This window comes from Dermacentor albipictus, chromosome 3 (assembly GCF_038994185.2).
Source record: "Dermacentor albipictus isolate Rhodes 1998 colony chromosome 3, USDA_Dalb.pri_finalv2, whole genome shotgun sequence".
NCBI classification, from domain to species: Eukaryota; Metazoa; Arthropoda; class Arachnida; order Ixodida; family Ixodidae; genus Dermacentor; species Dermacentor albipictus.
Window position 1 is genome coordinate 44,120,859 of NC_091823.1, and position 18,468 is coordinate 44,139,326.

At 49.6% G+C, this 18,468-nt stretch overlaps 1 protein-coding gene across 3 annotated transcripts in view; it reads right to left on the bottom strand.

Moving 5' to 3' along the window:
* Positions 1–18,468, bottom strand: part of LOC135898209 (protein krueppel-like) — a 184,832-nt gene that overhangs the window by 92,112 nt on the left and 74,252 nt on the right. For all 3 annotated transcript variants that reach the window (XM_070535403.1, XM_065427050.2, XM_070535404.1), the window contains one exon: positions 6,507–6,555. In XM_070535403.1, the coding sequence (XP_070391504.1) occupies positions 6,507–6,555 (49 nt within the window). The remainder of the gene's footprint in view (positions 1–6,506; positions 6,556–18,468) is intronic.

Here is an 18,468-nt window from a genome sequence, read left to right on the forward strand (position 1 = left end):
TAATGAAATGCCAAGATGTTCACCCAGCAAGACCCGCATATAGAACATCCACCTTCCAGAAGCACTTGCATTCAACTCGGATGGAAGCATTAACTGGTCAGCAGGGGAGATAAGAAAGAGACGTTTAAAGTATTGGTAAAAAACAAGCAGGGAAGAAATTGATAGACCCGGAGCCTTTACAGGCACAGGTAACTGTACAAAAGAGAGATAAAAATAAAAAATAGAGAAAACATCAAAAAGAGATAGGCAAAACGCTAGACGGCTGTGCGTGTGTAAATAACACTGATTAGCTCAAGCAGGCTATAAGTGACAATTTTTCGCAGCCCCGTTTCGAAGGGGATGCCAAGAAAAAGCTCCGGTGTAAAACCGAAGGCAGATGCGACATGACGTTGACGAGACAGACTTGACCAGCGAGACATCAGAAATGTCGTCATTTTAAAATCATTCCTTTCTTTTTGTCCCCTCAAGAAGTCAAGTCCCGATAAAAAAAGATGGCGTTTATAATAAAAGAGAGAGAGAGATGTTAGAGTAGCCAGAGAGTTCCTTCATGTTATTCCAGTAAAAAAAAAAATAACAATCAGAGTAAGATGGTAAACGGCACACTATTAGCATATCGCAAGGAACGAAAACACACAAAAACACGGAGTTACTTGAAAGATGCCCTTGAATACCGTGAAAGCTACGACTAATGACGACGTGCCATACAGCTAGGGTATCCCAGCACACGTTAGCCAAGCTGTTATAACAAAAAGAAAAGAAGAAAAAAGAACATGGATTCATGTTACGGTTATTACACACACACACACGCACACACACACACACACACACACACACACACACACACACACACACACACACACACACACACACACACACGCACGCACGCATGCACGCACGCACGCACGCACGCGTAACCATGGGTAAAAGCTGTACAGGGGCAGCGTTCCCTGCTAATCAAGACCGTTTTGTCGGGCGTGATAACAGTGATTTTTGCGGACTTCTTCAACACGAACGGCCCACAATACACTGAAGTACTGTGATATTTATATCATCACGCAGACGTCGTCGGTTCTCATTTGTGGCGCAATAATGAAAGCGAAATTAAATTTTGTTTCCTTTCGTAGACCTTTCCAACGAAAGCTCTCCCTGGGCGCCACCATAGTTAGCTTGAACTACAGCAAGCGTACGTGAGCACTCAGAAGCCGTAGCAATGTTACAGAATCCCTTTCCTTGCTTTTCGCAAAGGGCGCCGCATAAGCGTTGCGGAAAAAAAGAGACCTCGAGAGGATAGACGCTCACTTGCAACTAAGTATATTTTCAGAAACAAACACTAGGAACATTATTGCACGTGCGATCCCATCGATAATTGTGAAAAAGAAAGAAAAAGAAAAGGAGCAAATATTTACAATTTTTTTATATAAAAAATTTGCCTAACAAAGGGGCATTCGTAACCAACTAGCCTAACAGCTTACCATTCCAATCCCTTTTCTGCCCCTGGCTGCGCAGCCCACAAAGCACATGTCGGGATGTTCCGAATATAAACAGCGAGGAGGTCTACAGTGATCAGCTTTTCTCCACCAAAAAAACACTCATACTCGTATTGTTTTGAAATAGTGGTCTACCAGTGTCACTTTCTATAGAGGAAAAGGTGTTCTTGCATAGTAAATGCCGCAAAATCATAGTCAAGCCTTTGTGGAGGCGTTTTGTTCGCGGTCGTATCGTTGCTGTGAAGTTCGCATAAGTTTGATTTGATGATATAGTCTGAACACGACGTCACTGAGCGTGGCCGCCTCGTTGTCTATCCCATAGATGCCAAACCTCGCGTGGATTCGTGAGTGATTGGAGAGCTCGTCGGATATGTCGTCGGGCTCAAGCGACGACCCTTCGCTGCGCCCACAGTCTTGAACGTCACGCGAATGACCAGGTCACGGAGGACCATTCGAAGCACGGGCGAACGCCAAGCGGCAGCCGTCGTAAAAGCCCGCGTTAACTCGGCGGGCCCCGCGGCCGCTGCAGTGGAGTGCGATGGAAAGGAGGCGTGCTGCGCCTTGGGGCCCGCGAGCTCTGCGGAGAAGCGGCCTCGGCGGCGGCAGCAGGGCTGGCCGATCAAAGGGGCGCGCGCTCTCCGGGCCAGAGCAGTAATCGGGCTTTAATATCTTAAAGTTGGCCATCATTATCAGCGTCCTTCGCGGACTGCCGGACACTTTGCCATGCAAATGTCGGCTCCTTTGGGCCCCGGGTCCGAGCCCGTCCCTTTGTCGTATTCAGATGAAGCGGAGGCGTGTAATTAAGGCTCTTTGAAATGCTCCTTCTTCTCCTGCTAAGGCCGCCGCCGCCGCCCACGCCAAGAGGAACGACGAGGCGGCAGCAGCAGCAGCAGCAGCAGCTTCGTTAGTGCGCCAGCGCGCGCCCGAATTGCAAATGTCGCTCGGCTTTCATTAGCCATTCATTAGCGCTGTCCGACTCGCTCTTAATTAAGATTTGTTTTTCGGTAATGAGCCTCAGGAAGAGAACGGGGTGGAGAGCGCGGCCGCACGTGATCGGCCCCGAGTCGCCGTCGCAGCCCCTTTCCCCACTCGTGCGAGGCGAGAGCCCGCGCTACAGCGCTGACGCGGCAGCCAACCCCCTTGCCCCCCACTCTACCCACCCCTCCTTCCTTTTCCAATCCTCGCACGCCGGCCCCCCGCTTTCGCTTGAGCTTCTTACGCACAGCAGCAGCCGTGCAAGGGGTCACCGGTGAGGACCGCCCCTTTCTTCGCCCCGGGCTTGTCACCGGTGCCCGACGCCTGAGCTCTCACCCCCCACGACCTGCGCGAGGCGTCGCGTGTCATCCTACGCCTGCGGCGTGGTCACCGTACAGAAGTCCTCCCGTTACGGTTCGAGAGAAAAAGAATTGAGAGAGACGCCCTGAAAGGGCGAACGAGGCGTGGAGGAATGACGTACATGGGGTAAACAAAGGAGCACAGTTATAAGCCGTGGCAGTACACATGGAGACGGTTCCTCTCTGTTGCCTCATTCAACAGAGGCCACACGGTGGCTCGTAGGGTTGCATCGTTGGGCAAGACACAGCCATCGGCATCAGCTCTCACACCACAGCCAATAACTGACCATTTCGCTCTTATATAGTTTTTTTCTTCTTTGCCGTTCGTTCTTCCTAGGGTGCCTCGATCATCCTCCTGGCCTGGCGGGCGAGGAGAACATCGAGGCACCCTATAGGGCTTCCGGGAACGACCGTTATATATCGTCAGCACTGTCTTTAGATTGTAGGAGGGCAAGTAGGAGTGGCCAAAGTGTAAGCTTCTGTGCCAGTTCCCGTTGAGACATGCCAAAGGGAAAGAGAAAACTTAGTTATAAGGAGATTATTATTATTATTATTATTATTATTATTATTATTATTATTATTATTATTATTATTATTATTATTATTATTATTATTATTATTATTATTATTATTATTATTATTTATGAAAACATACAAAACACAAAGGAAACAGGGAGGGAGCAAGCTGACAAGTGCCACCGGTAGGTGCACAACGCCTGCCTACTCTTTCGGGAGGACGGAATGAATAGAGGAGAAGAAGATAGGAAACAAAGAAATGGGAAAGAAAATACGAAATAAACAAATGACAGAGACACGGACAAAATAAGGTCAATAAGGACAAATAATAAACGGGAGGCCAAAGCAGTTTTCTGCGTGATACTTAGCAAGGCTCTATGGGCCTGGTCGCGTTGAGCAACACTCCCTTCTGGAAACAGGCGATCATCATGGGTCGTACACTTGAGTCCGATCAGTCCATATTCCTGAATTAGCAGTGCACGGTGTGTGACGAATGCGGGACACTCCTGTATAAGGCGTTCAAGTGTATCACAGGAGCCACAGGACCTACACGACGGACTGTCCACACATCCTTGACGATACAAACGTTCGCGCACCAACACAAAGCGAGAAAGAGAGAGAGAGAGAAGCAAGGAAAGGCATGCAGGGAGGTTAACCAGACGCACGGCAGGTCTTCTATACCCTGTTTTGGAGGAAGGGGATAAAGGCTTGAAAAGAGAAATGCAGATAGGTATAGACGAAGTTCAAGAGCTCTGTAGCCATGGTGGTTCTCAAACATTTTGCAGCCGCAAACCTCCAGACCCACTCACAGGTCAGGATCGAACAACGCCTCGGGCATGTTTACTTTTTTTCCCTCTTTTTGTACGTAAAATTATGGAGAGAAAGACGTCAAACTAGTTTCCTAACCGGTCACACCACTTTAGGTTCTTGTATTTCACACTATAAAGAATTGATTTTCATAAGCCCATACATCGCTCACAGTCAGCAATCGACATATAAGGAAAACGGTGCACGCAGGAAACCGACGTGCGGGCGTCAGGTTTAGGAGCCCACAGTTGAGGTCGTATAGCAACTAGACCAGCATCAGTCCTTTTCGCGTCGTTCTGGATAAACACGGAGATCAGGATAAATGCGTATCAATGACACAATTTCAGAGGTGTTGCTGCTGGCCTCTTTGAACCATTCCAGTAACCGCTGTGGTTCCATGGCCCACACTTTAGAAACGCTATATGCTAACTATACTCCATATACGCTGAGGCTGAGGTGAAGCCGGCAAACCGAGGCAGACTACTGCGATCCCTCTCTCGTTTGCATGACAATGTCAACCCCAATCGCTGCCCAGTGACGTCAGTGAGAAGTATACCTTGATTAACTTCCCTGCGTTCCTTTCTTTTAATGCGTTCCCAGTAGGAGTGTCCAAGCGTGAGAACGTGTATAACGGTCGACGGTTCCGGACCATTGTCCCTACGTTGCAGTTCAATCCTCGTCGAGCCGGATAGGTGTCGAGTGAGCATCTGAGCAACACTTTGCAATGCGGTGAACGTGGCTTAAATAATGGATCCGGGATCTCAAAGAGCTGCCACATAATGCTAACTCATTTCTCTCGCATTTTCCGCACGCCACTGAATTTTCTTTTTTTCTCTCTCTCTCTCTCTCTCTGGGGATTGGTGTAACGGTATGTAAGGGTGTATGATTAGTGAAAAAGATTCATGTAAAGGTGTACACGACAAAGCTCTCCGAAATCCGCTTGTCCAGTAAATTGCAAAGCAAACGTGCACGGCTTATATACATGGAAGGCATCATCATCAAGCACCCGTCCTTGTTGTATACGGGTGCTTGCGTATTTCGAAGTCGTCGTCGTCGTCGTCATCATCATCATAATCATCATCATACCACCTAATTCTCTGCCATCCTTCGACTGCGCTTCCCTTCCCTCGGCACCCCTTCTGTAACATTAATAGGCCACCGGTTATCGACCTGCCTTACGCATTACATGGCAGCTGCCAAGCTTCAATTTTTTCCCTCTTAAGGAGCCATTAACGAAAAAGAAATGATTTGAGCTATGTTGGTAAATTACATTTTCTCGATACCAAAATAGGCACTCTTACCATCAGACGACGCTTAGCAAACCAGAAAATATACGCAAGGAGGAAAGACGGACGGTGGCACAGCTTGCAATTCCCGCACGAGTAAGCCGTTACGCCATGTTATTTGACGCGGCCTCCTCGCGCCGAGGGAATTTTCTTTTTCGGCAATAATGACTTACGCTTTATTACAAATACAAATGTATTATAAAAGAGCCAAACGCTGAACCTACAAAATTTCAAGAACTGTTACTTAATCACAACAGACGAAATGCGGAAATATACTTTGTAGTCCGTGAAGTCACGCTGGTGTACGTAGCATCTCTGGTGTTTCGTCGCGAAATTCAAGGAATAAACTTCGGCCATCACCTCCTGTCCCATTAATCAACCTATTACCACAAACTCGACGACACAGGAGTTTTTCAGAAATACTTTATCAATCTAAAATCATGCAGTGATTAGCTTTATAGTGTCCCTTTAATGTCAATTAAAATATCGCGGATATCCCCGTTTGTTCTCTGATACACACCGCTGCCTTCCTGTCCCTTAATGTAACCTCTAACATTTTTCGTTCATTTGCTCGCTGTTCTCAAACATCTTTGTTAACCTTACAAGTTCCTGCCCCATATATATTAGTAAAGTATTTCCATTTACATGAACTGTCTTGTGTCGTGGCCGAACTGTCAAAGATAACACGGGCAATATGCTACACTGACGTGTCACGCTTGGTTGCGCAGATATTTTTATGCTTTGAAATCATCATCACCAGCCTATTTCTATGTCCACTACAGGACGAAGGCTTTCCCCTTCGATCACCAATTATAAATTTATACCCCTGTCTTGCGCTAGCCATAATTCCAACACGCGCCTGCAAATTTTCTAATTTCACCAGCCCATCTGTTTTCTGCCGACCACGAGTGCACCTCCCTTACCTTGGCACCCATTCTGTAACTCTGATGGTCCACCGTATCTATACCCTAAGCATTACATGGTCTGCCCAGCTCCATTTTTTTCTGTCATAATGTCAACTAGAACATTGGCTATATCCCCGTTTGCTCTCTGTTCCACACCGCATGTACACTCACATGTTGTCGGTGACGCCGGGCGCTGTTCGCCAATACGGGTCCGGTGTTCCTGAAATAAAAGAGCAGGGGACAGGTGAGCGACGAGAACGCGACATTCAGGTGCAGCGATGGACGAAGACAAAGACAAAAACGTTTGGACCAACTCACTATACAGTCTACGCGGTTTACAGCTTATTCTTGCTATATATTATTCTTACTAGCTTATTGTCGGACGAGTTGTTGGCGGCATCAGTTGTATGCATGGTGTATATCAATGTAGTGCCATAAGAAGAAGGGCATGCTTATTACCGGTCTTTATAAGCATGTACTGCCTAATGCAAAATCAAGTCATAGAATATTGTTCCGCATTAACACAAACTTAATCACTCTGACATACTTGGCTAACTGTTTCTCCTCTTCATGTAGTTTTTCAGTGCTCTTACTTCTCCAACAAATAACGAATTGATAAACCACAGGATGCTTCGATTCTACGCACTCATTCCTTGAAGCCAGGGAAGAGAGCACGTGATTGGCAGGATAACGGGATATTAAATTCGCGTTAAATCGCTTCCTCTATTTTTTATTTCTTGCTTTCTGAGCTGATTTTCCTTCTTTTTTCTCTGTCCGGTTTTTTTTTTAGAACTTTTGTCCTCAAGAAAAGAGGCGGTAATCGACACTGCAGCAGCCCCGTTGGCGCGCCACCTGTTATAGTACCGAGAATTCCGCCTCTCTTTCCAAAAAGAAGGGACAAAGAGAGAGAGAGAGAGAGTGAAAGACAGGGAAGCGTCGAGAACAGTCATTTACTCGTCCTGCGTCCGCAGATCACACATCGTCCACACAATGAGAAAGGGGTAGTTACCAAAGGAGGGTGGGGACGGGTACGGAGAGAGAGAGAGGGGGGGGAGGGGGGGGGGGGTTTGAGAGGAGCGAGCACCGAGGCTCATCTTCAATCGATGAAGCACAGACACGGGCCGGTGTGCATGCCTCCACCGGACGCGTGCAGAATCGCCCTAAAATAGCGCAGTGGGGGCGGCGGCGGCGTGCCGGAAGGGTTTCCCCGCAAAGCGGGGAAACCCCGCGTGGCGTTTACGGCTGCTGCTCCGGCTGTTCGCAGACCCCCATACGCGCGACCGTCTCTATCAGCGCGCGCCAGCTGCCCGCCCGGCCGACCACTGCCGGCCCGGAAGGGTTTCCACGCCAAAGTCAGCTCGACGAAGCAGGGCAGAGAGGAGGAAGCTTTGTGAAGCTCCGACCCGAAACATGGCCGCAAACAGGCGCCATTCAAACGCCACTCTTCGCCCACGCCTGTGGAAGCGGGCGTGGATTAAACGTGGCTGCAATGTATCCGGCAGCGAGCGCCAAACGGCCCGCTGTAGAAGGGGCTTCGATCGAGTGCTTTTGTCAACAGCAAGCGGACACACAGGCGGCCGTGTTTTCGGCCCTGCTTGACGCGGCGCGAAAGGGTTGTCCGAATCGTCCTTCCGGGAACGGCGCGGCGCGTCCGATTGTGCGGACGAACGCTGTCTGATAGGAACGGGCTAGGACACTGTCTTCGAGCTCGGATTACAGGGCCCGTCTTTTGCGACAAAAGCTCCATTTGCATCAGCGCTTGGTGTCAGAGGGAAAACACGCTATACAACATCTTGTCGTATAGGATGTGAAACGGTTGCACGGTCGCGCATGTCATTCCACATGTGTCGTACTGTGCAACGTGGTAACATAAACAAAATGTACGAATGAACTCGTAGTCGCTCCCCGATGCAATGTTTGACCGCACGACTGCGCCATGCCCAAACCTTAACTATGAGGAAGTCTATTTATGTCCATTTATCTGCATTTAGTCCAAACGCCGCTCTATTCTAACAGAGTTCATTTTTGGGACCCCTTGTCGCCGCGATGAGTCACCGCTGAATGGGTGAAAAATATGGAATAAGCAAAGGGAGATAATAATAGGAAACACAAGCGTTTGTCTTTACCACAGACTGCAAGGATGTATTGGGCAGGTAAGGAGAGTGAGAATTATTCGCCAGACAATACAGTTTAATTATCTGTATGCTAGTGCAGTGGCGCAGCCAGACAATTTTTTTTTTTTTGGGGGGGGGGGGGAGTAGGGATGAGGCACTCACATGATCAGGGAAGGGGAGAGTGAGGATGGGGTGCGGAAGCCTGGTCAGTTCGCATACTAACAAGGAATTTTGGAGGGGAGGGGGGGGGAGGGGCACTGGCCATGTGCCCGGTGTGTACAACGCACCCTTCCCCCTCCTCCTGCCTACGCCACTGCGCTAGAGGGCCGAACGCCATTCAAGTGCCAACATGGGTCGGAATATGCATGTTCACATCTTAACAGGCCGAGCCAGCTGTCAGCTCCGCGTAAAAGAAGCCGTTACGGTAGTAGTAAAGTGCCTAAATAAGTGTAATAATTCCATCGCAGACAATTCAGTGAATAATTATTTATGGGGTTTTACGTAGCAAAACCACGATCTGATTATGAGGCATGCTGAATTGGGGGACTGACGAAATCAGGACCACCTGGGGTTCTTTGACGTGTACCTAATCCTAAGTGCGCGGGCGTTTTCGCATTTCGCCCCCATCGAAATTCAGTACCGTTAGGTCCTTTCCTCGCCGATCGGCGAAGCCCTGAGCGAGGCGGCAAGTGTCATTTGACTCTTGACATTTTCTTAGCGCAGCTTTCAGAGAGGCTTTGTTACACATCTGCGTTTTCGCCGCGTGTCGTGCACCTGTGGCGAACGCAGACGCCGCCGATGAGCGAAAGAATGCGCCTCTCCGCGAGCTGCGCACCGGTTCCCTGACCTTAATGCGAAGGCAGCTTGGCAAACGCCGTTCTGTCCGCTGGCGCCCTCTAGCGCTACGAGTGACTTCTCAACAAAGCTGCCGTCGTCGTCTTCGTCCTGACGTCGCCTGGAGACCTCTGAGGCATTCGTCTACGCGCAGAAAGCATCGCAAGGAGCTCGCGAGAGCGGAAGGCCGCGCCGCGTTGGCGCGTCGCCAAGCGCCTGCGCGCCGCTGGACGTCGCGTCGCCGAATCAGCGCCTGCCGCTGCGCCGGCGTCACGCGGAGCGGCCTTCCTCGCACGGCATTGGGAAAGGCGCGCCGACGCAGTGCATCTTGTTGACGCCGCCGGCTTGTTTGGGAGCGCGCTGCGCAACCCTTTGACGCGCGCCCAATCCCCTTCTCCTTTCGCGTCCCTCCACCCCTTTCCTCTCGCTTTGCGCCGGCGTCCATCGGAGGCCCCGCGCAAGGGGGCGGCGACGACAGCGCGCCGCGGCTCCTCCCAAGCAACAACTGGCGCGCGCCGGCGCGTTGTTTACCCTCGAGGGATTAGCGACGCGTGACCTGCGACGCAACCCGCGCGCCAACCGATGAGCCGAGCGAGATGGCCGCGCCTTCCGAGACGCGGTGGCTGCCGCGTTGGGCGGTTTCAGAGCGCGCGCGTGCTAGAACCGACGCCGGCTAGAAGAAATCTCTCCGCCCGCCGAACACTTCTTTTAAGAACACCGATGTGTAAAGTGCCATCTTTCCAGGAATGAAAAAGGGGGAAGAATAAAAGGGTATCCCAAGAATGTAAATTACAGTGCCTACAACGGCCGACGTAGCTTCACATTTTCATTTTTTTATGCGAAGCATATTACGAGGGCTCAACCCAGCTCCTCAGGCGCGGCGGTGACCATGAAATCACGTGATACCGTGACGTCACGACAGAGGAGAAGTGGCTTTGGCTCAACTCTTGCAAGACGGGCTGGGTGGGAATCGAACCAGGGTCTCCGGAGTGTGGGACGGAGACGCTACCACTGAGCCACGAGTACAACGCTTCAAAGCGGTACAAAAGCGCCTCTAGTGAATGCGGTGTTGCCTTAGAAACGCGCTGTTTCTAAGGCGTGCGTCTCTTGCTCAGGCGCACATTTCGTTGCCGCGCCGAACGCTGCTTTGCTCGACGCTCACCGCGTCCAATGCGGGGCGCGTAGTCGCTGCCCTGTAGCCCATTGTCTTACACCCCTTGGCGGGTCGACGGGAACGCTGTCGCGTTCCACTCTTGAAGGCGAAGAAGTAATGCATGAGTTGTTTCTTCGTCTAGCCGAACCAAATATAGCCAAGCAACAGCAGTTCACCAGGCTAAACAGTGGTTCAACAACTAAAATAAAGGCTAGTATGCTTCGCATCCTGGGCTTAACCTTACCTAAGCCACAGCCATTTTTTTAAAGTAGACGCTATATATCGACTTTATGGCCAGTTAGGTAATCTCTCAAAGAGTGGACCTCAATACTGTACATTAGGGTAATTGTGTTGGTATGCCAGTGCCTAAGAGTCTTGGTCGCAGACTCATACTATCGTCGGGATATACATATATGGGGTTTCTTAAAAGTTCAGCACGTAGGATACGACATATTCAGGAAGGAGATGACGAACTTTTAGGAAGTAAGACGTGTCTACTTAACGCTTCCGGCTGGTAGACCAGCCTTCGTCAAAGTACAGTGACCTGACAGAGTACAGGACGGCACTGTGCATTCTGACGATGGCTACTCCCCCAGCCGAAAACAGCCCGGGCACCGAGCCAGTCAATGCTTGACTTTCGGGGTAGTCCCGTTCATATATCGTCGTAATTAATGAGTGAGGGCGCCAGTATAGGATTTCAAAGCAAGGCCCCATTAATCGAGACCAAACAAACAAACAAAAAAAAAGCTCTGAAAGACTGAAGCAAGTGAATCATTCTAGTGATTAAGTTCCGCGGAAATAAGTGCCACAACAGCCGCCGTATACAAATAGTCCATATGCTCTCGGTGCGTTCCCCTCTCGAAAATCTCGCGTCTTCACGCGTTCAACAGAAATCGCACTAGCCATGTACATAGAGAACGACGCAGCGTGTTACCATGACGTACGCCCTTTCCTCGTGCATGGTGACGCCAATGCAAACAGCTGCGGATGAACTTTTCAGACCGAGACATTCCGCAGAGTCGATTTTCGAGCCGCGTGGAGCGCACGCACTCGCATGCATGCATGCCCCATGGACGCCACGCCACGTCACGGCCCGAATGCTGCTGTTACAAACAATCGTGATCTAACCTATCGCTATGTTGTTGTTTTTTCGTTTATAAAGAAATGAACAATTCCGTGGAAAAGCAAGCAGCTTTGGAGCGCATGCCTTTTACGAGCACCACGGAGAAAGGACAGAAACCGACGCTTTCCATGCATGATGGAAAACACAAACGGGCTGCGTGGCTGGCGGTCACGTTTACATATAAGCGTTCTCAGCGACATTTCTCTGCGCAGTGAACGACTGCCGTGAAAACAACCCATAGGCATGTTTGGTCCCTAATTATATATATATATATATATATATATATATATATATATATATATATATATATATATATATATATATATATCGGTCTGCATAAAGCGTCATCGTCATCACCGTCATCAGGTCCACTGCAAAACAAGATCTCTACCCCCAAGAGATGGATTCAATTATTCAATTTCCTGAGTCAACCTATACTCGCTCCCATATGTCATGCACATTTCATAATCTCATCAGACAACGTGACCATGTTCCCCTCCTTGCAAGCTTTCACCTTTCCTCGACACTTCTGTTAGTCTAATAGACCACCGATTACATCATCTACGCGTAGCTGTTGTTGTCCTGGCTCGACTTCTTATTCTTCATCTCAAATGAAATATTAATCAGCGACACCGCCTCATTAACGCTGCTCATTAATCGCATCCGTACACATACCATTCCGTAAAACATCGCATATTATACATGGTCTCTCTTTCTAACGTCTAATTTGTCTCTCGTATTTCATCCGGATATATATCCTACAAATTATAAATATTAATTTTCTTGCGCTTTGTTTGATGCTACATGAGCAAGAGTAAAATGTATTTAGCGATATTACATTAAAATGAATTTTTTCACCACCGTCTTCTTCTATTTGGCCGCCCCGAATTGATACTCGTATTATATCATGGTTCGTGTTATGCGATCTTTATTACAGTACTTTCCGAGGTGGTTGTGCACAGCGGACGCTGTCGGGACCTCGTTCCTCTAAGGATAAATATGCCGACATGAATACAAACTTCTATTTTGGCCTATTCAAATGGGAAAAGAATGTACTATATGCGTACGTGAGCCTGAATGTGCAGATGATTTTTGAGCCTGCATTTAGGTTGTATACGACTGAAATTTATCCGGAAACTGAGCTATTGGCGCGCACACCGGGTTGTTAAAGTACGCCGTAGAATATTAATGAGTTCGAACAGGTAGACGTATCACGTTTAATAAAGTGCGAAATGATTAAGGCTAACAAGAGTGTACGTTTGATAAGCGAGAAAAGACGATAAAATACGGGTGGACGCGCCACCTTGAATTTCCTGCACTAAGAGAACTTTATGTCACGGGTCTTCAATAGACGTCACAGTGACGTCTATTCGAGCAAATATATATACAAAGATTGCTGATCAAAGAAACGTTACCTGGCGCTTGAAAGAGCAAGGACGCCGACGAACAATTTTTTTTTTTTTGCTTTCTTGCATGGAACCGAATCATTTAGGCGAAACCGCCATTGTCCTTGCATAACGTCCAGACTCATGACGCCACACTGACGTCACACTTGCCGCGGCCTGGGCGCGAAATTCAAAGATGCCTGAGCTGCCCCCTCTCACTTCCTTTTCTTTTTTTCACCAAGAAATGTTTATAGGGTTCTCGGATAAATACCCTGCAGTGCAACGCTGATGAAGCGTTCCTCCGCTGGTGTGCGTATATATACAAGATACCCGAATCCAATGTCGTATTCCGCCACAGTCAAATATATATATATATATATATATATATATATATATATATATATATATATATATGCAAAAGGAAAAGAAAAGTGTGGCATGCATGAGTATACATACACGCAGCAGGGAGGGGGGTGAGCATCTCAGGAGGGTCCGCGTGAATTGACCGGAAGGAAGCCCGGCCGGAAGCGGCCGAAAGAACGAAGCCGATGGTCTTTGTCCCGTCGCAAGTTTTACGAGCCCGTGCACGACAGCCCAAGGGCGGCGGGCACCACTTTTTTTACTACGATGATTCCACGAGCTGGCACGTATGAGACTGGTCCATTTATATAGGCTACCTCGGTGCTCACCAACTCGAGCGCTTGCACTGCATGACTGATGTCCGGCGGCAATTGTCAGGCGTGCGTATGACCGCCAGCAGCCACGGACTCGTCAACGTGATGCCCGCACTTTCAAGTTCGTTCTCTTGCGTGACGATGGACAGATATCCGCTCCTGAAGCGTTTATGGGCTGGGACAAACATCGTTGTATATATCAATTCGGGAGACATGCACACGTCACTCGTTTGGTGACCGCGCTCACCGCTTCTTTCGATACCTCGGATGACGCGTGAAGGCAACCGCGTGACTTCCGCTTCGGAGACATTGGCCTGCAAAGCTGTGGTCGACGCTGCTGAAATTTTGTGCCGTATTTCGGAACAATTATTTTACTGTTAAAAAGAAATTCGTTTTCTCTATCGTCATTGACTGACGTAAATCCGCACCCTTGTAGACACTCTGCCTCTCGGCAGGACTGGTTGTAGAAAATAGAAGGAAAAAAAATTTTAGTAAAAGAATACTTGCAACCTATATGCATCTTGGCTTGCTGTATATACATGTGCCACACAAAGCTGTGCTGTGCAGCGCACAGTGTTGCAGTACAATTCTCAAGTTCCACTATATAGTTCACGGAGACTTCTGGAAATCAAATGCCACCGCGCACTTCGTGTGGACTCTGAACTTTATGACCGTGCTTGCTCAATTAACGTCAAAGCCGCTCGTGCGTGGCTGCCATTGTGAAATACTTGTACAGTTTTCGTCAGAAATGCGGAAACATATATGCGCGCGACCACACCCGTATTGACGTGCCAAGTATACTGCACGTAACTTATTTCGCAGCAGTGCCTCAGAGTTCTATAGGGTATACAGTGTTCCTCCCCATCTTAAACTTGAATAAGAGCAGTATATGCGTGCTACAAGCGAGGTCTGCTATATATACGACGCTATAGGTGACAGTGCAACGCGCTTTATGTCTTATGAACTTTTGACAGAGTGCGCGTGAACTGGCTTGCCATTGTATTAAAAAAGTATTCCTATCGATCGCGCCCGCAGCAAAGCTTCGCGTTATGCTCCGAAGGCGGTGAATCCGTGTTGCGTACGACCAACATGTTGGCGCTCTTATATTTGTCTCTTCCGCTTATAGCGCACTTTTCAACCAGTTACTGCGCATGCGTGATCTGTATACCCTGATGAGTATCATTCTATTCCTTTGCTTCGTGACCAAAACGCGGCAATTTTTTTTTCTCAGATGTTTAACCTCCCAGATATTCGATTCCGCATATAGTTCTTTTATTGAAGCCTAAGCGTGGTATAATGTTCCCGAACTTTCCATGGAGCGTCCAGTGTCCGTGATTTTCAATGACCGCCGCAAACCACCTTTCAAGGTCATTTTCCATTTCTTCTATGAGTCAGTGACACGTTTCGTAAAACCCACTCTCACTTAAAGAGAGTGATAGAAAAAGAAGGACAACAAAAGGACTTCCAGCGCATGCCTCATTTGTCCGCCATTTGACTTTTAGCATTAAACTGGATCGTTTGCTAGCTGCATGCTTTTCGCGGCGTTCACTGCCTTATACCAAGCCTCTGCGATTGCTGATGACCCGAGAAGGTTAAAGCTAATGACGCGCGCGCTGGGAAAGGTTACAGCCAAATACGACGCGCTCGAAAAGGCGTCGTTGTAAAACAGAAACAGGCTGCTCGACGGCGCTCGCGGTTCGACGGCATATAACGCTCGACGTTGAGCCGCTGTCGAAGCGCAAGCCCGAAGATTCAGCATAGCTCAGGTAGTATTGTGCCACGTTGTATATAACAACATGCGCAAACGACCTGAACGTGGGAACGAAACCTGTAGGTACACTATACAGTAGTTGCAGCAAGAGGCGATTTCATTCGTCGGAGAAAAGGGGGAAAGAAATTTAGAGTATAGGAGCCAGTACCTATCAGAGGTTCCTTGTGACGTCATATGCGTCTCTGGAGCCCCATCCATCGCTTTCATGAACGGCGATGCTGGAGATTTTCTGTATATTCGCACCAGGAACAAGCAATTTACAACCGCCCGCTGTGAACTAACGACATGATTAACAGTGACGAACTTGGTAAGGCTCACATTTCCTTGTAGGCAGCGAATTCAAAGGGAATGGAAACTTGCCGTGCATCAAAACTAGCCCATGCCGCAACCACTGGTAAAGCTAGCCCAGAGCATTCGACCGTCGCTGGCCCCTGACTTTAAGCAACAGGGCTGCCCGACAGATGGCGGGGTGGTGTCCAACTCCGAGACGGAAGACTGACGCTGATTTAAAGGTTGTAGCTAGAATTCTCAATTTAAGAAAAGTATCCTCCATTGTTCGCCACTGCACAAAAATTCATGCTGGACTATATTGAGAAAGAAAGAAAGAAAGAAAGAAAGAAAGAAAGAAAGAAAGAAAGAAAGAAAGAAAGAAAGAAAGAAAGAAAGAAAGAAAGAAAGAAAGAAAGAAAGAAAGAAAGAAAGAAAGAAAGAAAGAAAGAAAGAAAGAAAGAAAGGAAAATTAAATTGTGGGGTTTTACGTGCCAAAAGCACTTTCTGATTATGAGGCACGCCGTAGTGGGGGACATCGGAAATTTCGAACACCTGGGGTTCTTTAACGTGCACCTAAATCTAAGTACACAGGTGTCCTCACATTTCGCCCCCATCGAAATGCGGCCGCCGTGGCCGGCATTCGATACCGCGACCTCGTGCTCAGCAGCCTAACACCATAGCCACTGAGCAACGTGCACGGCAGGTAGAAAGAAAGAACGAAACAAAGAAACACGTTTTAGAAAAACAGCTCTGTACATCTTTGTTCACGGTAAGCCGTACCACGCTGTCGTAAAAAGTACGTGCACCCTATAGAGAACTCGCGGGCAGCGGCGACACAATTAAGACGCGATCGTCACGAGCCGTAGCGCAGCCAACTTCCATCTCGCGAGCAGTGGTAACCGGAGCAACGTCCCTCATGGTATAGGAAGCCGAAAGCGCGGCCGTCGCTCCTCACCTGGTCCGACGAAGAAGGTCGCTCTCCCTGCGCGCGGTGGCCGCTCGAGCGGCAGCGCTGCAGCAGCGGCGGTTACGATGATGGGGAGCAGCAGCAACGCCGTTGAGGAGCCGCCGGCGGCCGGGCCCGGCGGCCTGGCATGCCGACGAACGACTGACGCGCCGCGCCGCTTCTCCCGCACAACCCTTTCCCGTGGGGCCCCCCCTACCAGCACCGCCGCGACCCCCCACCACCACCGCCTGAACCCGGCTGCAGGAGCGCGCGCGAGAACGGGTATTTTCGGGGGAGCCAACCCTTCCGCCCGCTCCTCGGCACGAACCCCGCCAGCACCGAAAGGGGGGAGTCCCGCCGCCGCTCCAGCCGCCAAATTTGGGTCAACTACCTGAAGAAGCCCCGAGCCCACAGAACGCGCACCTCCATATGCCCCTGCACGTACTCCGGGGCAGGCCCCTTTGCTGACGGGGTCGCCACGGCACAATTACTGCAGCCCTTCGGTTCCCATGCCCACGAACACCGAGCCGGCGGCGGCAGAAGCAGTATAGATGCACCCTTTAGACGCGCGCGCCCGCCTCCTCGAGCGGGCGGGTGTACCGTGTTTTTCTCGGAAAAACGCGTTCGCGGCCCGCTGAACTGGATGCGATGCTGTTCGCTTTCCGTTGCGCCAGAAATGCGGGTGCTAGCCGTCCACTTCCGACCTAAGTATATAGAGGGTTCCATTTTCTCCTTCCTTTCGCCGTCGTCTCTTGCTTCGTTGACTCGGCGTCGCTTTCGGTCATCGGGACAGCAAGGGCTGAGAAGATAACCGGGTGCTCGGGAACGAGGTTCAACGCGCTCCGCGGCCGACGCTGAGAGGGCGTCTCTGTCGAGACGTTGTCCGTCCGGCGATAAGCGGAACGCGGTGGACGTTGCAACGCACCGACGCTCCACTCTGTGCTGCTTTCACCTCGAACACTTACCGCCCCTCACCCTCCTCGCATGCGGAGGGAAACCGGCGTCGGCTGCTTTCGCTGCACGACCTTGCGACGCCAGACGTTTTGAGCTGTATACATATGATGCAAGGACGTTCCATCCGGGTGCAGAGTCAACTTTGGATGCCGGCGACGCATGGCTGCACGCCACAAAGGCAGCATTGACGAACTTTCTCACGTTTTGTGACGAGCCTTTCTTTGTATCGGTATTCCTTCACATGTTTCCCCCTCTTTAATATGCTCTGCCTTGTGATTCCTCATTACGTTTCTGCTATGCATACGTACGTGCTTCCGTCGGTGTAATCACTACGACGGCATCTCAAAATTTCATGTGTATATGTGGACAGCCCCGGATACCTGCTTAGTATTGTTGCGATGTTTTATGGCCTTGCTGCTCTTGCGCCGTGAAGCTTCAGTTAACAACCAAATAAGCACAGCGCTGAAATCGTTCCGGTGCTTGCTCTGTCTTTTCGCAAGCATGCTGCAGTGCCGGATCGTCATTAAGGATGTACACACATGTACCGTATACTGCGTTGGATCCCGCCCCGTGCACTGCGACATCATGCGAGAGAAGCGAAGAAATAGAGAGAGAAAAACGTGGATGACCACTCAAAGGAATGCCTCAAGTGAAGAAGCGTTAGGCACAGACCGAAGACCAGGTTGAGGATGACGACACGATGGCAGTGAGGGCATGACGCCACCAAAATCTCCCGCATCGCTCACCCAGGATTGGATCGTGGGATGAGACATCGAGAGCTGCCTTCTCAGGTGGTCGCTTTAAAGAAACGTGATATTTTCGACAGGCGCTACGAATACTGGATGCAATACTCCCAACTGCTATCCCTGTTATCCCTGTATTTCTTGCCTTAGCCTATATACCAAACGC